The following is a 25,647-nucleotide window of genomic DNA, read 5'->3' as shown; positions in this document are numbered from 1 at the left end:
CTCCTTCGGCCGGGAGGGAACGTGAACCTTCCTAGCCCAGATGCAATGGAGATCCCTAGGGTCAGACCTGTCATGAACCTGAACTCGGACCCCGTCGTGGCCATGGCGTCCTCTGACGTCTGTCTGCATGCTTATCTGTAGGCCCCTGGCATCTTACTGTTCTTCCGTGCCCCCCGTCCTCCTATACCATACCCTGTTGGCCCCGTCTAGAGACGTGCGCCGATCTCGGCATTCCGGAGAGAAGGCCACCTGGATGTAAACCTGTTTCACATATACCGTTCTAGATGATCGTGATCACGGTGACGTTTGATCGCCAGGTCCCCCGGGGGATATTTTGTATCAGGCCATCCCAGACCACACCGGGCAAAGCAAGGCAGGATAAAACGGCGCAAGGTTGACAGTGCATGACCCGGTTATAATCAGCACTGCCACCTTTTTTTTTTGTAAAAAAAAACAAGACACCTGAGTGGGCGTCCACGGAGAATGGATGCCGGGTTTCCCATCGCTATGGAGCGTTTGATATCGTAGATCCCGTATGGAGTAGATTGGGTATATATATAGAGGTTTGAGATGGACAGCGCATCTGGGATCCCCTTGAGGGCTTTCATGCAGGCAGACCATGTGTAGCCTTGAAGTGTAATCAGTATTTGCCTCTTTGAAATCCCTCATAAATACGCCCGGAATAATGCAGATAACGCAGATAGAGCAAGGGTGCGTAACTGATTCCTGATATTCCGCGTCAACAGGCCTTCGCCTCCTTTTTTCGTCTTCAGTTGCAATTACAACTGAGAATACGGAGTACTCTCTTCCATGATAGCACTAAGTTAACGTCAGGCTCTTGGAGGTAGCTCTCTTCTCCGTCACGTAGATATCGTCGTCGTCGTAGCAAATGTTGAAATGTTCTGCGGGAGGTAAAAGGGATGAGTGCAAACAATGCAAACTTACCTTCCACCTTTTTTGCTCTGACTTCAACAACATCGAATATTGAATATTTGATATCAAACAGCATCAACAAACCGGAAATTTTGCACAATGCTTTCTTCACAGCTACATATACAGCGAATACCGCGTCTAATAAGGCTTCGGCCTCCAAATAATGTCTCTCGCCCCTCCAATCCGCGCCTCTTTACCAGCAACTCCCAGCTGCTCCTCATAACATCTCCCGCCAACAGACCGCAGCTCCCTTTCCTACATCCTCCCTCAGCCTCCAGCCATTCTCTGTTCTCCGGTCGAGCTCTAAATATCGTAACACTCGGTCGCCATGTAAACCGCCTAATAAGTACGGAGCGCCGGAAAAAGATAACGAATAGCATAAAGATCGGCGCTACCATTTCCGCGATCATGCTTCTCTTCTCCGTTGCGCAAATAGGTTATGACCAAGAGACTATAGAGGGTATGTTCCCTACGCCGCCGGAATGGTCGTGGAAGAGCAGATGGTGTTTGCGGACTGCATTGGCCCTGCAAGCTCCAGAGAAATTTAATCGAATAACTACCGACTGGGCAGCCGTGGGCAGCTACTACAATGAGCTATTACGGCGACTGGAAAATCCTGAACTTGACGGCAAGGGATTGAGAGAGCAGATTGTCAATGAAGGAGAGGGAGAAGCCATCTTAATTGATGGCATGGGCAGAGGAGGATTTGATATTGAAGGAATGAGCGAGCCTTGGAAGAAAGGCTACTTTCAAACGTTGATGGGTGCCGGCGAGACGGCTGAGAAACTTGATGGATGGCTAGAGGACTCTGTGACGCATAGAGCCTCTCCTCCAGAATACGTTATTGGCCCGTCGAATCCGAGACCGAAGCAAGCGCCCAAGGGTTCAGTTGTTCCGCTCGAGGAGAATTGTGTGCCTGCATACCGGAGCCCAGCCGTCTTTTATATGAAAATATTAACAACCAAGGGGTTCCAAACCAATCAAAAGCTTGATGCTGCTCTGGCATATGCCGACTGGCTTGATTACAAAGGCCTGAAAGAAACGGCTGGAGAAGTTTACCGTTGGGCTATGGATATCGCAGCCGAAGGTCTGGATGTCGACCCTAAGAAGGTTGTTGATCTAAAGACTGGCGTGGTAAAGAATGGTGGAAATAAACACATTACAGAAAATTTGCTTCGAACATCCAAGGCAATGGGCGTTCATCACGTACGCACTGGTGATTTATCAATGGCTCTGGCAGTTTTCCTCTCTGTGCTAAAATCTCGACGGAGCGCTCCTGAATCGGATGACTCTCTTCAAATTAATGGTAGCCCCAGCGGGAAGAGCCGCTCAAATACCCCAGACCCGAAAGCCAATGACACTATGTCCACAATCTCATCAATCTTCTCACCACCCCCATATCCAGTTCCAGTCCGTACAGGGAACGAGCCCATCACCCGTTCCCAATCTACCGCCTGTGAAGAGGCAGGTTTAATGGTATACATCGGCGAGATTATTTTCTCCTCGTCTTCTCAGGAAACTGGCCTATCATGGACCCGTGACGCCGTTGACCACGCTGAAATATCTCTTCTTCAACTTGATGGATCGCAGGAACAAAAGCGCCTTTCGGCTTCTCCAAGCTACGGAGTGGAATATCAATCTACCGAGGAACAATGCCAACACTGCCTTAGATCGGGCCTGAAGAACTGGCAGCAGATGATTCGTACACTAGTTGTTAAGGCTGAGAACGAGGAGCTAGATACTATGGACCATGTTGCTGATTACTGGTTTGGTCGCGGGCCTAGGAAAGTGGCAGAGAAACAAACCCTGCGCCGTCGATGGGAGGCAGAGGAGATGATTTTGAGCGATCGTGCGAAGCGGATTCAGAACCTCTTAGGAGATGATGAGATTTCTTCTCTAACCTCGGGGGGTTCCTTGTTATTTGGCTGAGGGGATTGCTAACGGTTGGATTATATGTAACATAATAGGTTTACCCGGGGCGATTCGGCGTTTTGGGCATATATAAATCTGCTTATTCTAATGTTTGAGATCTACCAGATACTATACATCGCTTTCCTCCCACCCCCGTATATATTTCGGGTAAATGTATATGGTCGGTCTCTAGTTTACTGGACAGGGAAGAAGGAGAGGAAGGTATCCGTGCTCGCTGCCTGTGCCATGACTCGCCAAATAATCAGTATCTCAAACCCCTTGATCATGTCCGTATCTATTTCGTTACGAGCGACAGGGTACGGGCATAGGCGGAGATGAGCCAAGATTACCAAAAGGAGGATAAAATTCGTATATTAAAATGAAGAGTAACATGAACGAAACCCCTGGAATTTGAGGTTAGGTGTATGTATCGAGCCAACAAGAAAATTGTTACCATAAACGAATAACCCCCTTGCCAATGCCAACCCCCGAAGCTTCACCCCAGAGAGCGAAATCGAGATCCATAACCTGAAACCAAGATGAGAGCTAACCTTTCTAGAATAATAAAGGATATACGAAGGATGTACTTTAAGGATATAGGTAGATATATATATTCGCAATCCACTAGATATATACATACGAGGCTTGTAGATTGAGATATGCAACTAAACATATGCTTTAAAAAAAAGTAAAAAAAGTAAAAAAAAGAAAGTAAAAAGGAAGGCTATAAACGAGGAAGCAGGAACAGGAGGGGTAGTCGATGTCTAATTGGATGCAAGCAATATGAACAAACAAAAAGAATTATTCACAACCGACAAGCATTGACACGGGATAGTGTCAAAGGTCGTATCGAAGGAGATTTTTTTTGTGTTCAAGAATGTTTCCCAGGGGATTCATAAGAGTCAACCGAAAGGACGAAGATATAAGAAAGAAATATATAAGGAAGAAAGTAAGTCAAAAACAGATCCTGCCTGCAACCCCTTGAAAGACAGGCTATATTACCACAACACAACAAAAACATAGTCGTTATCTGAGGGCCATGAACGACTATGTGAAATCGTTCGCGCCTTTTCCACCAACGAGGACTTTATCAGCCCCCTTCTGGAAGTAGCTGATAGAAAGTGTGTCGAAGCCTAGCAAGAACTTATCCTCGCCATATGAAAGCTGCACTGGATCAAAGACAGGAACATCGTTCACTATTTTAGATGGACGTCGGAGAGCATTCTGGATAGATTCGTGAGCTGCATTGGCAGCGCTGAACTGCTCTGTCTTTTCAAAGACGTAAAGAACGGCTATACGGCAGAAGTCGAGGACATTTGTGGATGGACTAACTGTAGGAGTGGGGGTAGAGGTTGAAGTTGGAGCTGAAGTTGAATTTGAAGTACGGGTGGGTGATGAAGTCCCGGTAGAAGATGAAGTTCTCGTAGGGGCTGGAGTGCGCGTAGACGACGATGTGCGAGTAGGCGTGGGTGTGGCGGTGCGTTGGGTAGGATCTTGCGGAGCTCTGGCCTCAAGGTTGCCTTTTCCCGAACGACGGCGACTTGGGAGATTATACTTGAGTATATTGCCGTCCAGATGCTCTGGGGCCGGGAGACCTCTCTTCTGATTTCGGCCGTTGAAGGTCACCAGAGCATTTTCCATATTACAAGAGACATCCTCCGAGTCAAAGAGTGACAACAACTTTCCGACATCAAGCGGGATATCGAAGCTTACTAGTGAGTTTATGACAAGTCTTGGAATCGCGCTACCCACAGTTGCATCATGCCTAAGTTTTCGATTATCCTTCAGCTCAGCTATGACGCAACCATCATCGGCGAGAACACCACAGGTGTTCCCCCGGTAGCCTTCAGGGCAGACGCAGCTGCAAGCGCCCAGAGTGCCGATGCTGATACCTCCGTTTTTGCAGGGGAATTCGATCTCGCATTCTGTAGTGCTACTAGGAGAATGGTTGCGTGGTTTGCCGGCAACAGCGAGTGGGATGGTGATAATAATGGCAAGGAGGAGAACTAGGCCAATGCAGAAGACGATGAGAGCTGGAACTGGCAATCCACAGAAGCGACGTCTAGTTCTAGGGACGTCGACCGCGTCACTCTTCCCCTTAGAGTCGTCGCCTGGATGAGTAGAGTTGCCTGGAGTCTGGATGCCAGGCGGAGGGAAAGAGGCTAGGATGTCGGTTATCGAACCTGAGTATCGGCGCTCTTTGTTTTTATTTTCTCCATTTGCGTTGTGCATTTCAAAGATTCCGTTCGGGGTCTTGCTGGACGTCTTGCCACGATCAAGGTTCGATGCTAATTTAGTCGCACGGCGGATCAAATCTGGCAAGCTGGTCAGACTGCTTCTAACCTCTGGTTCTTTCCCATGGTTTAGGCTCGGGGGCATTGGCAGGTCACTGAATTGTGACATCCTGCCTGCGACTGAGCGCGAGCCACCCAGCTCGACATCTCTAAAGTCCGAATCATTGGTAGGCTGCTTATGTATTATCGGCACTTCATCGCCTTCTGGTTCCTCGTCCTCGTCGAAGGACTCAACTGATGAGTGAGAGTTTGCACGTAGTCGGCTTGGCCGGAGTTGGCCCTTGGGGTTGTGGAACGATGGCGGTATTTGGTGACCCGGGATATTTGCACGGAGAGAGGGGTTGATGGCAATGCCGATTGTACCACTTGAGGCAACGCTACCGGCCTCCGATGGGACACCAAAGGACTTTTCGCTCATGGTACGATTGTGTAACGACTGAGAGTCTTGGCTTTTGGTGATATTAATAGTACGCAGCTCGCCTTTGCCTTTCCTGCCCATGCTGACCTGCCTTGCGAGGCTGGAGGAAGAGCTAGATGGAAGGTCGACACTGCCCTTGTTTCTGATGCGGAGAGCCGACTTCGCTTTGAGTGCCTGGGCCATCTCGTCTTCGTTGTAGGCTGATGAGCCACCATCGGTGCCCATGTTGATTTCAGGCATCTCCTCGTACTTGAGATCGACACTTTCAAAGGGAGCTGAGCCCCAGCTTGACGGGATCACCTTGCTTGATGCAAACGACTTGGCATTCCTCTGAATATGAGGAGGAAATTCCTCCGGGATTGGAGAGACGGTTGATCCGATGGGATAGGAACATTGCGCTGGGTCACGACGGCCACCCTGCGAGGAACCAGAGTTTGATCGTCGAGCTGGTGCTGGATGGGCTAGGAGCTGGCCATGGTGGGAGTAGTCGTTTGATGGGACTGGTAGAGCGGTGGTCCCGTATTCGGATGTTTGAGAATACGACGGCTGTGAGGTAGGCGCAGCACTGTGATATGGGTTGGAGGGAGGATACCGTCTTCCTCTAGGGTCGTTGAGAAAGGCATCAACGGCACTGGGAGGACGGGCAGCATGCTGCAAAGCTGCTTGTGCCTGTGCCTGCGCCTGCGCCTGTGCCTCTGCCATTTCTTTAGCATAAGGGTTGGTGTTACGTCGTGGCCGGGACATGGCCGCGGGGTCCTGGACTACAGAGCGTTTGGCTCCGTGAGGATGCTCTTTGCTTGTGCCTGCGACAGGCGGTGGTCGTCTGCCTTGCCCCGAGGGATTCCTGCCCACCATTTCGTGTTCCTCCTGGTCCATTTGCTGCCGGGCTTTCTCCCTTGCTCGGCGAACAGAGCCCTTTCTGGCGACATCCTCACGGCGGTTGTCGTCAGCCATGATCAATTGCACCGTATGGGTATTCGTCAATAATTATGTCGAGCTCTGGATGCCGAATATAGATCGTAGTTGTTTGGTTGATGGGGGTTCCGAATATTGGCCACAGGCCAGATAGTATGTATGAAATGAGTCCGCAGAACCGGTTAAACAAAAGAACGAAGGTAAAGACAAAGGAGTAACTAGAATATTGCAATTGATTGGAGGCGGGGGTGTGAGAGAAAGTAGAGATTGCGACCTGCTTGCCAGCTAGTTAATCAACTAGTCAACCACAGGTTGATATCGCACGGAACAAGACACAGTCTCGAACTCTCTCGAGCCTCTGGCCCGTTTAAAAATGAGAAATAAGAAAGAGCAAACAGCACACGTCTACCTCAACGACAGATGAAGGTAGAGGAGCGAGAGGCAGAGAAGAAGAAGGGAAAGAGGAAGAAGAGAAAAGAGAAGAACTCGTTCTGAAGCGAACGATCGGTTTGAAGCGAACGATCGGTTTGAAGGGGAAAATGATTGTCCAAAACCATGTTAGCCGGCCATTGCCTGGGTTCCCTGGGCATCGGTCTTAGGGCGTCTCATGTCTCCTCATGACCATCCGATATATCGTGAGGCCTAATTTAGTTCTGAAACAGCAGTCGACAAGGGCGGAGGAGGGAGACGGGAAAAGGGTTCGCTCGCCATGCACGCCGAACGCACCCTCCGGCAGCGCCCATCGATCCATCCATGTTTAAGCCGCGGTACTGGGCTGTGGGCGGTGGGCGGCGGCGCTGCTGGTAGTGGTGGGTTTGGCTGTGGTGTGGGTGGATGATGATGCGAGGGTTGCGAGGATGGTTGAAGCCGTCTGTAAGTTTGTTCCACCGTGGATATGCCAGTGAAAAAAATAAAATATAAGAAAAAAAGAGAGATCTCCACTGCTTCGATGCTTCAGAGTTTGCCAAATACGGACGAACGCCGACTCCACCGAAACAGGTCGCATTTTCTCCAGGGAATTTCTTGCGTCCGAGAGACGGTACTCCCGTATCAGCCGGTAAGACGCTAAATGCAGGCTATGTTAAATAGTGCTGGACAGGTCGACAGGTCGACATCTGAGGATGAGGCTGCAGCTGGAAATGTCTCGATCATCTCCCAGACATCATCATGGAGAGATGAACCAGTACGTAAAAGAACGAGAGAGACCATCAGCCTGCAGCATCCATGAACCCTGCGTCCGCACCCTCGTTCTGGGCCTGGCAGCGTCTGATCAGCCGGGGTCGTTGTCATCGTTGCCAGCAGAGACAGTAGGCTGCTGCCATAGGCGACATGGTGAATCGAGAGTCGCAGGTCAGTTCGATATATTAATAACGGGAGGATTGATCGTACCGGAAGGCATCATCTCCGATATTTCTATACAGTAACAGTAGCAGAGCTGTTACACATCCATGGCTCACTATCTTTCGCATTATACGCAACTAAGCTCCCGTTGCCTAGGGAGCTGTATAGTGGATTAAGACACTAACAGTCCGCCATCGCAGTTCTTTTTCCTTTGCTCGAGGGTCGCTTTAAATCTTCGACAAAGAGCAAACCTGTTGTCCCTTTCTTTTCTCCTCTCCTTTTGCTTTCTGCTTAGATCACTGCTCCTCACTGCAATATCCTTACACTCCTTTTTTTGAAGTCGCTGTTCCTTGCAATTGATCTCGTCGTGGCTGCTCCGGTAGCAGGCACGCCTCCCTCAGCCATATTCGCCACTCTGTCTTCCCTCGTTCCAGCTATTACAATCCGCAGTCGTTTATTTTGATTTCCATAGCCTCGCTGCGTCAAGTCGTTCCAGCCGTTCAAGTCGTTCAAGCGATCAAGTTATTCAATTGCCAAGTTTCTTCAGTTTGCGTGTTGCGAGTTGCACCGAGTTGAGGTTGCCAGCGCAATTGCATTGTTCGGCCGGTTTGTTGATATACATAATAAATCGAATGTACACAAAGATTCATCTTCAAGACCTCTCTTCCAGTTGGAATAGCTGCTGAACCATTGGGATAGGTAACTTGACCTCTTATAGACATTATACATGCCTGAGCCTGCTTCCCCCTTGCTCTCCAGCATGCTCCAGGCCCCGAAGCGTACCCAGTCTACCATGAACGGTACCCAGGTACCCCACGGAAAAGGTACATCTGCTCCATTCCCATCCATAACCATATATCTTCCCACACGGCTCTTCTTCACGGCCGAGATGGGAGTCCACCGTCCCGAGGAGATTCAGCCATGGTCAAGCGGCGGCAGCTGACTGTAGATACCCACTAGCAGAGCGCTGGGGAACCTGGTCGCATCCCAAGCGGCCTCGAAAGCAGATCCTCCTCCCGTCTTCGCCGCAAACTCCGTCTCCAAGCCAGCGTGGTGCCTCTGCACTCCGGCAGGTCTTCCAGAACGCTGGCGAACCGCCCGAGACTCCGGCCAGCAGCCACAAGCAGCAGCATCACCGCCAGAGCCAGTCATACCAGCAGCACCGTCAGCAAAAGTCTGCGTCTGCTCCGCGGCCTCGAACCGGTGGTAGAGCACCCATCCCGCACTTCCGTACGTACAGCCATACACAGAGCAGCGCTGCAAAGTCGAGGGCCGCAGCGGCGCCGGAGCCAGAGGACGAGGATGCCCAGGATACGGCGCGCATACACGCTTGGCTTGACAGGGTTGTGGACGAGCTGATTGCTGCCGAAGAAGTCGAAGCAGGAGTCGAAGCCGAAGTCCACGATGAGATCTGCGACGTGCAGATTCAGCCTGCAGCAGTTTACAGGGAGCAGAAGCAGTCTGTGAAGTTCAAGGATGTTGATATCGAGCCAGCAAAGGCAGACGTCCAGCCTGTAACAGTTCGCGCAGTTCGTGAAGTTCGTGACGTTGAAGTTGAAGTTCCATCTACATCCCACTCCCAAAAGGGACATCCCGGTATGTCAATCTCAACCTCATCTACATCAACACTACATCTACATCTACCTCTACTATACACCATCTAACTATTTCTAGCTCCTGAGAATGAAGTAAAACCTCCCAAAACACCCACCAAGACTCCCAGGAGCCGACTCGCCCTGGATACAGACCTCCCCCGCGTCGACAGCGGCTGGGGCACTGCCAGCCCGGTCAGCATCAGCATGGCCTTCATGACGCCGCGGACCGTCCCTAGAATCGACGAAGACACCGCCGTCTGGGAGCTGCTCAGTCCCAATGTGACGCCGTTCCGCAAAGGCAAAGGCCCCAAGCGGACGCGCCGTCGCAGCTACTACGATGAAGATATCTGGCCGAGTGGCTGCAACTCACCACAGTCTCTCGCGCCTCCAGTACACCAAGTACAAGCCCTCAGCTAACCTGCTACTCTTTTCTTTGCTCTAGGAACTACTGCCTTTCGCTCTTATTTCCCTGCTTTTGCTCTTACTACCCACTGCATTTATTCGCCTTTGCATTCATTCATTATCTGCATCTCCTTTTTTATAAAAATTCTCTTTGAACCCTTCATTCTTTTTGCATCAATTCTATATACACCCTTCATTCTTTGCATCACTTCGATTTACACATTCTTTGCATCAATTTTTCTTTTATACCTCCGCATCCAGGACCACACATTGCAAGCATAGATTGCTTGACAGCTCTGTACCCATATTACTACACTCTTTAATACTAATAGCTCACGCCAGTGCGATCAGAGCTCCCCAGGCCACAGCTTTATCAATCTTTACTACTACTCTCAGCTCGGATATAGTTTAGAAGACAGTTACATTTCCAAATCAACTGATCGTACCGTCTCCCAAGTCTATCTACGTTTAAATGTAAAAATAAATACACGCTCGGGCTATGTTGCATCACTTACGCCGCCGAGTAGCTCTCTTAGACCTTCTACTTTCCGCTCAACCTCCCGCATCTCGCTTACAACGCCCGCTAGTGCTGGGATCGGGCCAGCCACAGCGCCGGAAAACGACTCCTGTGCGTTCCTGAGCGGAGGAGGGACCAGAATACCGAACCAGTGCAGCGGGTTGGAGGATTTGGTCTTTGTCTTCGCCTTTGTCCCTGACGGCTCTGCCTCGTTGCCAGGGGCACCTTTGTTGTCGTCCGTGGTAGGGTCATGCTTGATTTCAATAGTTTCTATCTTGAACGCGGGGCTCGATAGATCTACCAGGGAGGCAGCAGACTTCGACCGTACAGCCTCGTTCATCGTAATTTCTCTGAATGCGTCCAGGTCAGATACGGTCCCTCAAACCGGCCTATACACCCTGTACTCACACATGTTTGGTCGCTTTCATTCTCTCATCGTAGTAGTCCTCTCCATACCGCCGGCCAGGAGGGCAGGAGTGGTTGGCCCGCGCGAGAGAGAAGAAGCCCTATACGTTTATATTAGCAACGGCCATGAAAAGATGTTGAAACTATCAACTGTACATTCGCAAACTGCTTGCCTATAGCTTCCTGGAGCTTCTGCTGTTGATCGAGTAGGCCGAGATATCGCTCGAGCAGGTCGTCGATCGCGCGAATGAGGTCAGATTCAGAGTGTGATTCAGAGTGTGGGCCAGACAAGGGCGATGCTGGAGGCGTCGGTAATACCTCGTCCATCCTCAGCTCTATAGCTCTTCTCTATAGCTCTTGTCTATGGTTTACTCAAGATGTTCTGTTGAAAGATAGTCCTCCCTGCCCATATAAACACGGAATATTACATAATCACCAAAGGAGAACAAGTTGCTGCATTTCGATTTCAACTTCAACTTCATCCAGCAGCTTGTTCTTGTATATAGCAGCTTCGGTCGAGCCTGAGAGCGCAGCGGATACGACGTCCTATAAATCTACTCTCTTGATACCCCCGTTTGCCCGTGTTGAATCGCATCTTCGACCTCGCCGGACCTGCCGCGGAGCACGCTTATCTCCGAGCCCGTTTATTAATTAATTCGTCGAACTTCGTACATGCGGTCTTGCAGTTACTGCTGCTTCAACAGATATTGCATACGATAGCAGCCAGGAGACGCGATAGGACCATATTTCGATATATCGCTGCTATAGACCGTGGCATTCGCGTTTCTGCCCACCTTTTGATCGTCTCAGAGCTTTGGGTGCAGTCCTTGACCTGCTCGCTATCCTCCCAACAGGCAGTCGAATAGCAACCATAACCTGGTCGCCTTGCCCCTACAACGCTTCAAACGCTTCAGAATGTCCGTACAGTCGGTAAACCGAAGTTCCGCCTTCCAGGCACGATCGCTTGTACGTGTCTTCATTCCACCGAGAGCTACCTAGAGCCTTCGTCTGCGACATCCCACTGGATATCATCACACAACCTTCCACCTTTTTCGTTCATCCTAGAATTGCTCTCGCTAATGACATTGCATTGTATAGTTCCGGTCTCTCCTCCGCCAATCGAACCAATTCGCCGCCTACAATTTCCGAGCATACGCACGAAGGCGGACCGTCGATGCTTTCAGAGAACATCAACATGAGACCGAAGAGCGGAAGATACAGGAATTCATGCAGAAGGGGCTGAGCAACTTGCAAATGATGAAGGTAGGCTTATTCTGAAATCGTTCTCTTATCGTCCTGCGTCAAAAGCTGATTCGATATCTCCTCGTTGAACAGAGACAAACAGTTATAAGCCAGTTTTACCAGCTGGACAGACTAGTGGTTGAAGGGCAGAAGACTGTAAGTTTCCTAAACTACTTCTGATCTGACGGAGGTGTTTATCGGTGGCAATGCATGAAACTTACGGAATATCTAGGGGAAGGAAACCGGGAATGAAGGCAGCATAGTTCGACAACATGACTCTGGGTAAGGCCTACACTACCTTGGCTTTACATTTACAAAGTAACACTTACTTACTCTTTCATATAGGTCAAATTAAACTGCTCGGGACTCTGTGGTTAGGTGAAAGGTTATCCGCATATAGGGACTACAAAAGGGACCGAACACTCTCCCCTCACAATGGGGAATATGTAGAATATAGACTTAATGCTTGTAACTTGCCCGGTTGCATATCTTTTTGATACTCTCCTGTTTTTTATGCTGTATAAAAAAATTGATAGGCCTTTGTCAAGATAGATGACTAAGCACTTTCTGTCCTTCAACTTCGAGCGCGAAACGAAGAAACGAAAGCGATTTCCAGCCGCGGAGCTTTGGTTCATGCAGTGGAATAACGCAGTTTAACAGTCGGTATCAGGATGGGTCTCGTAAGTGCTCTCTCTTCTTGTCTGCCCACTTCTGCCCTCCAGCAATCCTAGGTTATGCTGCCTGGTTGCTGGTCGGCGGCAGTTCCCCCGTCGCGTCAGGTTGTAAACCCTCCAATCGCGAGCATCATGACCTGGTTCTATGCGCGCGCATGCCTTATTCCAGCTCATGGCAAGCTAGTTTACTCATTCTACGTTGAATAATGCAGAACCGATCCTCTCGTCCCCATCGACCGGGCCCAATCGATCACGATGTCTTCGAGGGACTGCCTGTTCGCCGCTGGTCTCGCCAGCAGACGACATTCTCGCAAGTGCCCAAGCCAACCGAGGAGGAGACAAGCATAGTAGACTCGAACAGTCTGCCGGAATTACCGATGCCTAGAGATAGCAACCTTCTGACGCCGGTGAGCCGAGCGCTGCTTCGCGCCGCGAGAGCTGGATGCACATACATACAACCTGTCCGCAAGGACCCAGAGCCAGAGGAAGCAGATCAAAAGGATGAGGAGGATACGGCAGCAGAGCAAGCAGAGCACGAGCGGACTTTCACAGCAACTAAATGGACGTTAGCACCAAGAAATGTTGAGCTTCCGGAGGTGGAATTCCTAGCCCCAAGAAGAACAGGATTGCCATCTTTGTATGGAGCTGGGGCTCAAGCAAATACAGTCGCAGCGGCGGGCTCATCTACTCCAATGCGGAAGACCAAATTTAAAAAGACGGACCCTACGAACGGCAATATATCAATATACGAAGCCTGGGTTCCAGAGGGATACCAGGTGGAAGGAGAGATCGTCCAGGAAACTCAGGTTATAGCGGCGAACCCAAATACTAAAGTTATCAACGTTGAACCGGCCCCGGGAACTGTGGTTGCGGATGTTGGGGTGGTGAATAATAACGGGGTAGTGGTTGCTACCACCGACAGCAGCGCAGTTATACCCAATCAGAACAAGTCAAAACGGAAATTGAAAAGTGGGAGTAAATCGAAGAGCAGGAAGAAGGTCATGTTTGCGCCTGGGAGTGGAACGGGACAGCCAGTGGCTCCTGGAGTTGAAGCTTCAGGGGACACAGCAGGCCAGTCCGCCGTTTCAGAAAATGGCGCGACACCTTCTGGAACAGACCATGCACCAGAAGACGAAGAAGATGAAGATGACGATGAAGAGGGTGATGAGAGCGACGAGGAAGACGAATCCACTGCCGACTCCAAGCCCACCCCTACCACCGCGGACGGCCCTGTTGATGAAAATACCACTCCGGTTGTTGATACCCCATTAAACGAGCAGAGTATAACACCACAGACCTCTATTGCTGGGCAAGCATCCATAGAGGCAACATCTACAGTACCTCCGGATTCCTCGAGTTCCCTAGAGGTGCCACTCGTCACGACATCTGCTCCCGAATTGCCTTCAAAGTCGCCCACTGAAGAGCCAAAGGCGGCTGTAATCCCCACTCAAGGGCCAGAGGAAGCTGTGATTCCAGCTGAGCCACAACCGGCAGATCCCGCTGACCTGTCGAAAGCCAGTTCCACTCCAAATGCCCCAGCGGATGATACTCAGACGGGCACCTCCACACCACCGATCCCGGAAAGCCTAGACGTCGAGATGTGCACGGCTGATGAAGCAAAGGAGCCCGTCCCCGATATAGCCGTTAGCCCTCAAGCACCGGCCAAGGAAGAGGAAGTTTCACCAACGAATATCCCACCGAGCACGGAGGCAGAAGCTAAGCCCCAGACTCCTCCTGTCTCTGCCCCTACGTCTGATCTCAAACCTGAACATAACCCCGATCCTTCCCCTGCTCCTGGGCCCGTTACCGGCCCTACATCCTCTGACGAGTCTATTGAGCCATCGACGAGCTCCCAGCAGCCCCCTCCCCCCGAAACATCAACAGAACAACCAACAACCACAGAAAACCAGCCTCATTCAACAAATCTCGCTCATTTCGATGATGGCGAGGTCGACCTCCTGGGAAGTCTTGAAGCGAGCCTAGATAAGAAAGCTGATTCGGTATCAAGCGCTACTGCGCAGCAGCAGCAGCCAGAAGAAGCACAAGCTCCAGCCACGGAACAGAAAAATGATGGCGAAAATACCCATTCTGACATACCTGCTACTAAGGAGGAAGCAAATAATGACGTAGGGAAGGACGTTGAAATGACTGGTTAAATGTATTGGTGGGATTGGCGTTTTGGTCTGCTTTTCTGTTCCAATTTTTCTATGGGAGCCTTGGTTGAGCTCTGGTCATTCAGATAGGCGAACCCGTGTAATGTAGAATAAGCTATTTATTCCCTTAGGCCTATTAGTACGTGTTCTTGTTCTATAAAGCGTTTCTGATATTATCTAGTATATGAAGTAGACGATATCCCCTTTGCAAAGTCTTTTTTGAAGTTGTCATATGTATTAGGAGACGTATGAACGAATATAGGGGGGAAACTGGGACGAGTGCTCAAATTTAATTTAATAGTGCTACTACATATGTTGAATATAAAAATGCGCCCACCATCAGTAATGGCTCCTATAACTTAAAACGGCTCGAGAGGAATAATGCAAAAAGCACGATGTATCTAGATAAGTTCATATCAATTCTAGAGGCCTAGTTGTTAAACAAAAACCGACGACGCCCAAAATACGCTGCAATCAAAAGTTCAAGTCTTAGTAGATGCTCTGCGTCCACCTCTGCCCGCCACTGCCGTTTGCACGGCCGTTGCGGCAGTCCTGATACTGGCCCTAGAAGGCATTCGTAGTTTGTTGCCAGTGGCTCTCTTTCCTGCTCTTGAAGATCGTGAGACAGACGTAAAGGAGACGTTAGCCGCTGCCGTAGCAGCTGCCTTGCTAGTTGCGGACTTGTTAAATTTAACGCCCACTCGCTTCCTGGAAACCTTTATCGCCTTCGCTTTGGACTTTATATTCTGAGAAGCCTTCGATACCGCTCGCTTCAGACCTGCTTTGACGGAGGATTTCTTGTTGGTTTTTTGCTTCTTAGAGGCGGGCTCGTTAGCGGTCCCCTTTGACTTGCGCTTGGTTCCTGCGCGTGTAGATTTCGTCGTGGATATCTTCTTAGAGGAGCTATTTTCGTTGGCCTTAGGGTCCTTTCCTTTGGGCCTTGGTCCTAATACACCACGGCAGGATGGGGTACCACAACGGCATTCTTGGACATTCTTATTAGAGTATGGGCTAATTATGCTGGTCAGTTTGGATAAATATAACGGTGTAGGGCTCGAGGGATCCATACTCAAAATTGTAGTCGTATGTCAGCTCTTCTCCAGTCATGATACCATTATCGCCAGCAAACAGGGCGATCCTGGGTTTTCCTGCAACAATCCATTTTTCCATCTTGCAGTTAGGCTCGCAGGAGTGGTTAACAAACCGTGCAATTGAGCCCCGTGTAGCATCGATGATCATATCTTGGTCGAAGTCCATCAAATAAAAGCACTGTTGAGGATATTAGTGACAAGTGGTAGGATCAGGGGAAATGAGAGCGGAAACAAACCTCATTTTTCTTATATATCGTGTTCATTCGGCGCTGGGCCTCGATCTGGGTGAGAATCTCCCCAGTATACTCGACAATGATTTGATTTGGGGAGAAGGTCCGGTTGCTTCGAACGCCATAACCACGACTTTCTGTTTTTATAACCTCGACTCCAATGTTATACTTACTTCCGGTCTTGATACGTTTGCGCAACTGGGCAAAATTGCGGTTCCTACACAGATCTTCACCAAGCTTGCAATTATTATCATCACACTCGTAGAGCATGTGTCGGTTCTGACAGTTTTCTTCACAACCAGTCTCAGGGGTACAGAGACACGTTGATTGCTCAGTGGGCATGGTAGCCTTCCAGATGCATGCAGCATCACCAATAAAAATGTCTATATCAGTTAGCTTTAGTGAATCATTAGCTTCAGTAGCCAGGACGTATATTCCCCTTACTTTTGTTTATTTTGCGCCACTCGTCTGGCTTAGGCTGGCCGCGAGGTAAGGGGGAGAATATGTCATAAGGTAATTTGAATTGTCGGCCTCTTTCCAGCAGGAGGGCACCAGAGTATTTTGGCATAGGAAATAAGACTCGTTCACGGGGTGGTTGTCTGGATCCCTTTCTCCGTCTTTGTGAAGGGGGTATTTCAAGTTTGGCAAAGGCATTTGGACCTGCGTAAAGACCATGAGAAAGCCATTTCTTCCTCTTGGGTGCAGCCACAGCAATTTCACAAGCCGTTGATGAAGATGGCTCATCTTTCTTCGAATCTTTCTCTGAATTAACGTCGTTTCCAGATACGCGCCTCTTCTTAGTGGCCGATTCCTCCTGTGGTGCCTTTTGAACAACATTCCTTGAACGAAGGCTAGACCTTCGACCATCCGCCTTGGGTTCGATCTTCTCGTTCCCCTTGCTACCGCGCTGCCTTTTTCCAAGAATCGATGACACCTGGTTTAAAACCGTCTTGGTCCTCTCTAAAAGGGTCAACCGACCAGAACGTCTTCGGCGTTGTGTAGCCTCGACTTTCTCAAGCGATTGCTGCCTCGATTCGCTTTCTTCTTTTAAATCATCATTCGTAGTACCATGCGCAGCGTTTTCCAGGGGCGTATCTGCTGTATTTTCCTCCTCAGGCGTTTCCTCAACCAAGCTACGGCGACCACGTAACGAACGTAGGCCACGCCTTTGAGTCGACTCGCGCTTGACGTGTGCTTCCTCTCCAGTAGCAGACACGGATATAACCTCCTCTGAATCATTGTCCTGTTTATCCCCTTCCTCCTCGATACCGGTGCTGATTCCATCCCCAATGGATGCTCGAGTTACGCGACGCGTCGATCGCGAGTTGACATGAGAAGTGGCCTTCGTAACTGGAACATCGACATTGCTAGAGGTCTCAGAGATGCTCGTTGCCGGCGTGAGAGGGTTTCCAGTCGACTCAAGAAGGGTTGAATCGCTGTCCGGAGTTATAGATGTAGACGTTGATTCTCTGGCGAGACGCGACATGGTTGTATATGACGTGACCGCAGTTGAATACTGCGAAGGAGCCACAAGCTTGAGCCGAAGGAGACGCTGTATATAAATATATATTCCCTTGAAAGGAATGCGAGATTCTGCGCCAGAAGGTGAAAAGTGAACTGTGTCGGTGTTTGATAGGAAGGACGCGACGCGGAGGACAGCCTTCAGGGACCGGGGAGAGTCAACAAAGCAAGGTAACAATGCAACATGGACCGGCAAACGCTGACGGCGAGTATCAGGGAGCGCAAATGGAGTATCCGCACACAGTCAGTTGTTGCATTCAGATATTTTGAAGTTGTTCAGGTTTTGAAGCTGGAGAGAAACGCGCCACTGATAGTTTATTTACTGTAAGGGGTGAAGTTAAATACTAAGATTTAGACATTAATATTTAACAGTTATAGCTAAGGCTCTAAAAAAACGGCCAAACTCATCATCTGTGGCAGACCAGTCCCTAGAAGCATCATTATTATAGCAGTTAGTGCCAGAAAGACGACGCTGCGAAGGGAACATGTAGCCAAAGGGGCCCCTGGAGGCAGGACGTGTACAGGTCTATCTAGGGAAACAAACAGATAGAAAACGTATAGGACTGCGTGGCAGTCCACAAGGAAAAGGAAAAGCCCATGGTCTAGGTGGGTGGACTGGGTATTAGAAGCGTAAATCAATCAGGGGAGGACGAAAAAAGGAGCAAAGACAAAAAGGTATACACAAGAAGTCAAGGGTAAGGGAAAGGGAGACGAAGGAGTGGTCAGGGAGGGAGAATGGGTAGGTGACAGGTAGATTACAGGGTTATACATGGATTCATGAAATCAGAGCCACAATGGAAGATTAATTGGGAGTATGCCCGTTCTGTGAGCTGGGGACGGCGCCTGTTGCACCAGCTGGCTGTCCGTTGTTGACCTGCTGCATTTCGAGGTCTCCATTCTGCGCCTCAACGTCCGTACGCCGCTTGTTGACTTGGTAAGTAGCGAATCGCTGGTCACCCTCGACATGTGGATTCTTGAATTGAAGGTAGCTCGGAGTTCTGGGTTTTCCGAGGGCCACGGTCAAGTTCTTGAGTAGGCCTCCTTGGGTGAAGGGTCGGTGTCTATCTTCTTTCTTGAACTTGCGGGAGTTCAGATACTCTCGAGTCGTCTCGCCTCTGCCCATCAGGAAAAGATGATAGACTGCTAGCGAGGCTGGGTATGTTGCGGCAAATCCACCATAGATGACCATGGCAAAGGGGACGCGCCACTTATCTATAGATGCTCCGAAGCTGATCCCTTCCTTGCTTTGATAGCTGAGGATATGGGCGAGACTTGCGCCGAAGAGGAAAGCAGCGAGTACCGTGCTTGATGCAACAAAGCTGAAGAAATAACGGTAGTTTCGACGTCCAACGCAGTTGTTAAGCCAGACACAATGATGGTCCAAGGTTTCGACGCAGTTGTTGCACACTCGGCAGTGGTAGCAACGCGGTGGCCGCCAGATGCTGCAGGTTTTGCAGTATTTAACCGGCACATCCATGGCAGCGACGTCAGAAGTTGCCAGTTTGATCATAACCCAGTCACTTGTGGGCGGGCCAAGAATCAGGGGATCCGCCTCGGGGTCAGTTGGAGGCATTATGTGAAGATTTCGGGGAAGGATCTAAGAGAAGACGTTAGGAATAACCATTTATAGTGATAGAATTCCATGGTAACTCACTCCAGGGTCAACTGCGGATGCGTGGAGAAAGGATGATATGCAGAGGAAGAATATGTAGGCAAATACAATTGGTATTGCAGGCGACATATTGCTCCATAGCCACGGACCCCTGAAGAATATACATTAGCAAAGCAAGCTTTCACTGTTGAGGCGTGGGTGGGGACCTACGAGAATGCGAAGAAGAGAGCGGTTGGTATGATTATCAATAATGCAGTCACAATGTTGACTGGTCTATCACGAGAATTCTGGAATCTGCCGCCGCCAAAGAACGCGGTATTCCCCGTGAAGTATTCATAATTCTTTCCCTTCTCTGTGACTGGTTTCTCGTCAACTTTCTTAGTTTCAGACTCTGGAATAGACGTCGGGTTCGATGCCAGCCTTGCGTGATTCCTCTGGTCGCCGCGGCGAATTGTAGATTCAGATCCATTCCCACCGAGAAGACCGGACGGGAAAGAAATAGGCGACTTGGAAGGGGGTTCGTGTGATGCGCCTGGGTTGTTATAGTTCTCCCCCAGGTTCACTTGCGCGGGTGTTGACGTTCTGTGGGATCTATCGTTGAGAAGCCTAACATTGTCCCCCAGGCTGCGAACGGTTGCATTCCCGGAGGGACTGGTGTTGGTAGTCAGCCTGTCAGGCAAGACCGGGTCCGTGAACTCTGTTCCTCTCGATGGCGGCCTCAGTTCATGCTCTAGATGTGCCGTCGTATTCGATACTATGCTCCTCCGCGCCTGGCTTGCTACATCACTCTGGTTGTCATCAATTGAAGTGGCATTGGTTGCCGTCGTTGTAGGCCTCCCGCTACGCTGTGCCTGCAGTCTCTGCGAGCTCATGGGGCGGAAGAATGCTTGTGAGGTGAGCGAGGATACGTGTGTCTTGCTCATTTTGCTCTGTGCGCTGGGAGGTCGTGCATTCGCCATTGCATTCCTCAATGGCGGCGGTCCACGACGCGACTGAGCCGGCTGTGACCATGATGCCGGATGCTGATGTGACGGTTCCTCGTCTTCTGATATAACGCTTGTCATGTGGGAGGACATGTAGGAGCCGGGTCGAGCATGCTGGGATGCAGGCGGCGGGAGACGGCGCGAGCTTGGGGCTTCGTGGTTGTTTTCAGAAGACGCCATTGCAGCGTAGGATCCGTGATAGTATCAAGAGTTAACAGTCGCGATGCATTATCGTGCCAATATGTGTAGATGGTTGTTCAAGCTCTCATTATTGACACCCTTGGCCAAGCTTTAGCTGAGGCTGTGTAGAAGACGTTCCGGACCAAATTTGCTGAAAAAAAAAAACACGACGACGAGAAGAAGGAGAAAAAGAACGAAGGGGATATAGATATAACACTGTGTATCAAGTGAAAGAGAGCGTCTGCTGGTCGGGTTGATGTCGTCGTTTCGTGTTGTGCTTTTCTCCTTGTCCTTGAAGTTCTTCCTCCCTTTAATCTCCAGAAGCGTGTATAGTCATGTGATGTCATCTACCACGTGACCAGAGCCGCGAACACCACGTGATTAAGCTGACACATCACGTAACTTCCACGTGACTTAAAACATCCCACGTGACTAGACCACTGACCCAAACCCACCCTGGAAACAGCAACAAAGCGACAATTTACCGCTATACACAGCTTCAGCTTCGTCGTCCTGCAACCAATTGGCCATTTCTGACTCCGGATACAGCAGCGTTGGTCAGACTGCCCTTCACCATGTCCTCCATCTCAGCCGCCATGGCCCGCCGGGCGTTCCTGCGCCAGCCAGTCCGCAGACTCGCCACACCACAGCCCTTCAGACGACACGCTTCCTCCAAGGCCGCGGAAGCCGGCCTCGATAAGGGCGCCAAAAAGGACCCTGAGCTCTACGTACGTCGACCTGGCCGTGACGGCTGCAATTGCAATGGCCACATCCTTCCCTGATGCGATAATAAGGCTAACCATGGGGGTACGTTGGGAAATTTTACAGGTCCTCCTTGCCGTTATGGCCGGTGCCTTTGGAATCGTCGGCTGGTACCTAGGCAGCACTCCTACCAGTGTTAGCTCCGAGAGCAACGTCCGTGTTGGCGAGAGCGGTTCTATGCCATGGGAAGTCGACGAGAAGGATTCCGAGAGCAAGGGCAACTTCAAGTACAGATATCACCCTCACGGAGACAAGAGCCAGCCCCTCAAGGAGGCCCCCAGTGCCTTGAACGAGGTCATCATTCCAAACGTGACCCTACCAGTGGTACGTTATCCGCCATACGTCTATTCGTATCAATTGACATATCCTGGGACGTTTTACTGATATTAAGAATAGGACCTCCACGAACGATTCAACAAGTATGGAAAGGATCTCTAAATCAACTCCAGGCTATACCATCAAGGGTGGATTTGAAATTATGCTAGACTTAAACCACAGCATCGAGATTCCTGTACATATTCCTACAATTGTAACATCTTGTCATCTTTATTCGCTCTCCTCGCTGCTGTATACGCAGTGTCGTTTTTTGAGCCAATAGCTTTAAGCTTAATCATTTCCTTTGATCTATTTCGTTGATACTTGAAGTTGTCAATTCAGACCGAGTTTCATAATAATCCTGTTCAGGCAAACATGCTACATACGGTTGTTTAAGTCTTTTTTACATCTATGATATCAGATGCAAGCAATATGTTTGGCTGGGCGCATATTATTATAATGGGGACGCATATCACTTTAGTCAATTACTTCTTGTTGCCTAGTAACATTGATCTTGTGTCAACACCATTTGAGTGTCGGTTGTCTATTTTGTATCCTACTCTAAAAAGCTGTTAATCTGCACTCATGAGGAATGAACACAACCACACCAACACCGAAAGTTGTTATTTTAAGCCATTCTATTTTTCTTAAAACGTAAAATCGGACACCTCAAAACGTCCCGCAAAAGCTCAGGCCATAAACAGTAATTAATATTTTACAGGAAACAGATTAGAAATGAAACCATTAGATATCGTGGAGATTCAATTAGTTTGTAGCAGCATTAGCCTCGCTGGCTGGCTTAGGCTTTCCCTCTTCCCTCTGTACCGACTGTTCTTCGCCCTCAACGGCAGCAGGTTTGTCGGCTGGCACTTCAGGTGCATTCTTGGCAACGGTCTCGGGGTTAGAGCCTTGAACATCAGGGTGTTCAGGGGCGATGAGAGCTTCTTTTGGAATTTCACTACCCTGGCTGTCGATCAGTCTAGTTCGAGTCTCATATCGGGTCTCGAACGAGACCTCTCCTTGCGATTCCAGGGCCTTAACCTGTTCCTCGTTTAGGATATTGCCGTCTTGATCGCGGTACTCGACTTGTCGGATCTTACGAATTTCTCCATCCTTCGGGGAAGGTGGAACCTCGACAGATTCTAGCTGAATAGGGACTTGGTTCTCCTGCTGGGGAGGTTGCTGTTGCTGTTGCTGCGCGGGTGAAGATGCTACGGGCGTTTCTGCGGCTACCGGGCTATCAATGACCTCAGGGGTGGAATATTGGGACAGCTGACCAAGTCAGTACTCAATTCAGCCATGACCACGTTGGGGAGCCGTCCACGTTGGAACACTTACGTCAGTATGGAATAGGTTGCAATCAAAATCCCAGGTTGTCAACAACTTAGTCTTTTGGCACATATCCCTAGTCCAGATATTGCCATATGCCAATGGCGAAAGGAGGGCGAAAGCGGCAACACTTAGGGTCAAGAAGGCAACAATGAATAGCTTGCCGAAAACGGATGGCTTGGTGAACCTGTTAGCGGCAAAATCGAACATTTGACAAAATGCGAGGATGGCGAAATAGAGAGCTGGGAGATAATGGTGGAGGAAGAGCTGGCGGGCCATGAGATAGAATGGGAAGTAGTGGAGAGCCCAGCCGAGAAGGGTTTGACCAATCTCGTAATCGAAGCGTTTAAAGTGAACGCAGTTATAGTCCTTGAAGCCACGCTGCCATCGAAGAACGGCAAGACCTTTGAAGACTACCCAGATTGCAATTGCGGCAGTAGAAGTCCACCAGATGATTGGGTTGCCAATGAGGTAAATGTGGCGGTGTTGTCTTCCCCAGAAGTTGATACCGCGAGCCAAAATAGGCCAGGATGGCGGGCGAGAGTCCCAGGCGTGAGAGTCAACGAGACCAGCGTTCGTCCTCCACATAACCTTGTGAAGTTCCCAGAACTTGGCTAGGAAACCAGGAATCTTGTAGTTCACTTTCTCAGCATCGGCAGGGAGAGCTGGCTGGCTATTCTGCTCAATGTACCAGATGCTGTTGGGAAGTGAACCGCCTTTGGCACAAGTAACTTCTTGTTGCTCGAAGCCCCATTCAGGGAGTTTCACCTTGTGCGAGAACAGAACACAACCAGTCATCACATGTATCAGTCTAAACTTCGTTTCGATAGTTCTCAGTCTCTTCTTTGCCTCTACCCCATCCGACATGGAAGGAACGATTTCTACCCGGAAGAGATCATTGGCATCACCCTCGAAACCTTCGTAACCATACGCGGAGACCTCGAATTGCCAATCAGCTTCGGTGACAGGAGGGCGAACATCGTGGGAATGGAGGCGTCTGTCGGTAGCGATGTGGTAGAGCTTGATGGTGCTACCATCCATAATGTTCTCCGTAGTAATGTTGTCCCATGCATGTGGGCCGGCAACTTGACCATAGGGTCCCAGTGGTTGGGTCTGGTTTTCCAGAATGAAGACATTGTTGTCGTCCTTGTGGGGGTAAAGGGTGATTTGTTGCTGCTTACTTCCGGTTGGGTACATGTGGCTGTGCGAGTGTAGATAACCTCCTTGGGTGTTGTGGTGTCTGATCGATACTCTTGAGCCAAACACGACATCTGCTGGCGCATCATTCATGCCCTTTGAGTTAAGGGTTGCCTGGAATTCAGAGGACATAAATCCATCGCCTTCACCAGGGTTTCGGAGACACAGGAAGTGGACACCGAACATAGCCATGTAGAAGCCAACAGGGATAACAATCAAGGCAAAGGCACGCGCGAAGAAATGTTTAAACCAGATGCGCTAATAGATATTAATTGGGACGAATAAAATATTTCGGTCTCTCGAAAGATAACTTACTGGGGTAACAGTTTTCGGATCACCGAGAAGAACCCAAAGTTGAACAAGGGTCAAAGAGCCAACCCATGCAATGGTAAAGAGACCAACCCATTTTACGCTCGCAGTAGCTCCTAGGAACAGGCCTGATGCCACAAGCCAGAACCACCACGAGCATCCAAAAGCTTTGGGAGGGCCTTGTTCATGTTGGTTTGAGAACGAAATGAAGGACAGGGCGGTCAAGGCGGTGAAAATGATAAGAGGAGAGTCCAGAAGGATAAATCGAGATTGGGTGACGAGTGCGTTTTCTATAACAGATGTCAGATCATGTCTGCCCGCCTAATGTCATGTAGGGAGCTTACCAAAAGTAACCAGTAAGGCACCCATTGATGCAGTAGAAGTACGACAACCAGTCGCTTTTAGGGTAAGGAACATCGTTGGAACCGTCATTATACCCATAATAGCGGGAAGCATGCGCATAGCAACATAAGGAACACCGGGTTCCAGGTAATCCTTTCCGATATCTTTGAAGTCGAAATCTCCCTTAAATCCGGCGAGGTAACCAGCGAGGGTGATAAGAAGCTTGGCCAATGGCGGGTGAACGTCCATGAAGAATTTGCCTTTGATATACTTTGTAGCAAAGCCTCCGAAGCTGTAGAGTGCCCTGTTAGCCACGAATCCCCAGTAATTTCAGCTGTAGAGGGGGGGACACGTACTGGACCTCATCGAAGACGACACTGGTAGGCTGATAGATCCTGAACAGGCGAACTACCGTTGCAATTGCAGTAATAATAAGCATTATCTTATAGTCTGATACTGGCAGATTGAGGACATCGTAGTCCTTAACGCCATCGGAGCGGTAATCGTTGGCCTTCGACTCGGCCTGCTTGGATCGACCTTTAGGACCTGGGGAACGGCTCTTAGAACGACTCTTAGAGCGGCTTTTGCGCGGCGTCTTCGCCTCCAGACCGGCATTCGAGGCCTTGGACGCCATTATCACGGATTAAAAAAATGGTGTATGGTAGAGAAGTTGAAGCTAAACGGGCCACATTGATTAAAAGTAGACGACGCCAAGTGAGGCTGAAGTAGAGAAGAAATACTCCGAGCAAAGAAAACGAAGGAGGGCGAGCGAGCGTCAAGAAGAGAAGGTAAACGACCAAGGACAAGCTGTCAAAAGCAACAACCCGACAAGGCCGCACGAGAAGGAAAAGGACAACAAGCAGTTCGCTAAGAGTCGCGCAGTCGCAGTTGTTGTTTTCTCGTTTGCGTGTTTGAGGATCAAGAAAGGGGTCGGAGGCGTGATTAGGTAAGCATACATCATTTTGAAGCTCGAAAC

At 49.7% G+C, this 25,647-nt stretch overlaps 9 protein-coding genes across 9 annotated transcripts; 4 read left to right on the top strand and 5 right to left on the bottom strand.

The window, feature by feature from the left end:
- Positions 1-1,341: 1,341 nt before the first annotated feature.
- Positions 1,342-2,862, top strand: GIQ15_05106 (uncharacterized protein; the record flags this gene model as incomplete). Its single annotated transcript, XM_033552523.1, has 1 exon — positions 1,342-2,862. One exon carries the CDS (start codon positions 1,342-1,344, stop codon positions 2,860-2,862), a length of 1,521 nt encoding a protein of 506 aa, XP_033406253.1.
- Positions 2,863-3,891: 1,029 nt separating this feature from the next.
- Positions 3,892-6,510, bottom strand: GIQ15_05105 (uncharacterized protein; the record flags this gene model as incomplete). Its single annotated transcript, XM_033552522.1, has 1 exon — positions 3,892-6,510. The coding sequence occupies one exon, from the start codon at positions 6,508-6,510 to the stop codon at positions 3,892-3,894; it is 2,619 nt and encodes an 872-aa protein (XP_033406252.1).
- A 2,029-nt stretch (positions 6,511-8,539) lies between these two features.
- Positions 8,540-9,824, top strand: GIQ15_05104 (uncharacterized protein; the record flags this gene model as incomplete). Its single annotated transcript, XM_033552521.1, has 3 exons — positions 8,540-8,636; positions 8,773-9,408; positions 9,487-9,824. 3 exons carry the CDS (start codon positions 8,540-8,542, stop codon positions 9,822-9,824), a joined length of 1,071 nt encoding a protein of 356 aa, XP_033406251.1.
- Positions 9,825-10,228: 404 nt separating this feature from the next.
- On the bottom strand, positions 10,229-11,058 carry GIQ15_05103 (uncharacterized protein; the record flags this gene model as incomplete). Its single annotated transcript, XM_033552520.1, has 4 exons — positions 10,229-10,267; positions 10,325-10,676; positions 10,735-10,832; positions 10,888-11,058. The coding sequence occupies 4 exons, from the start codon at positions 11,056-11,058 to the stop codon at positions 10,229-10,231; spliced, it is 660 nt and encodes a 219-aa protein (XP_033406250.1).
- A 1,795-nt stretch (positions 11,059-12,853) lies between these two features.
- On the top strand, positions 12,854-14,803 carry GIQ15_05102 (LYR family protein; the record flags this gene model as incomplete). The annotated part of the gene is made up of 1 exon (XM_033552519.1): positions 12,854-14,803. One exon carries the CDS (start codon positions 12,854-12,856, stop codon positions 14,801-14,803), a length of 1,950 nt encoding a protein of 649 aa, XP_033406249.1.
- Positions 14,804-15,289: 486 nt separating this feature from the next.
- GIQ15_05101 (histone-lysine N-methyltransferase) lies at positions 15,290-17,607 on the bottom strand (the record flags this gene model as incomplete). The annotated part of the gene is made up of 5 exons (XM_033552518.1): positions 15,290-15,364; positions 15,427-15,811; positions 15,870-16,069; positions 16,128-16,504; positions 16,566-17,607. 5 exons carry the CDS (start codon positions 17,605-17,607, stop codon positions 15,290-15,292), a joined length of 2,079 nt encoding a protein of 692 aa, XP_033406248.1.
- An 837-nt stretch (positions 17,608-18,444) lies between these two features.
- On the bottom strand, positions 18,445-20,417 carry GIQ15_05100 (palmitoyltransferase erf2; the record flags this gene model as incomplete). Its single annotated transcript, XM_033552517.1, has 3 exons — positions 18,445-19,239; positions 19,297-19,405; positions 19,465-20,417. The coding sequence occupies 3 exons, from the start codon at positions 20,415-20,417 to the stop codon at positions 18,445-18,447; spliced, it is 1,857 nt and encodes a 618-aa protein (XP_033406247.1).
- Positions 20,418-20,992: 575 nt separating this feature from the next.
- Positions 20,993-21,617, top strand: GIQ15_05099 (uncharacterized protein; the record flags this gene model as incomplete). Its single annotated transcript, XM_033552516.1, has 3 exons — positions 20,993-21,145; positions 21,246-21,503; positions 21,576-21,617. 3 exons carry the CDS (start codon positions 20,993-20,995, stop codon positions 21,615-21,617), a joined length of 453 nt encoding a protein of 150 aa, XP_033406246.1.
- Positions 21,618-22,259: 642 nt separating this feature from the next.
- GIQ15_05098 (mannosyltransferase) lies at positions 22,260-25,305 on the bottom strand (the record flags this gene model as incomplete). Its single annotated transcript, XM_033552515.1, has 5 exons — positions 22,260-22,766; positions 22,833-24,278; positions 24,336-24,619; positions 24,674-24,975; positions 25,028-25,305. 5 exons carry the CDS (start codon positions 25,303-25,305, stop codon positions 22,260-22,262), a joined length of 2,817 nt encoding a protein of 938 aa, XP_033406245.1.
- Positions 25,306-25,647: the final 342 nt, after the last annotated feature.

This window comes from Arthroderma uncinatum (assembly GCF_011692745.1).
Source record: "Arthroderma uncinatum strain CBS 119779 chromosome Unknown scaffold3, whole genome shotgun sequence".
Taxonomy (NCBI): Eukaryota; Fungi; Ascomycota; class Eurotiomycetes; order Onygenales; family Arthrodermataceae; genus Arthroderma; species Arthroderma uncinatum.
The sequence above is the reverse complement of the archived record's forward strand: the minus strand, read 5'-3'. Positions and strand labels throughout refer to the sequence as shown.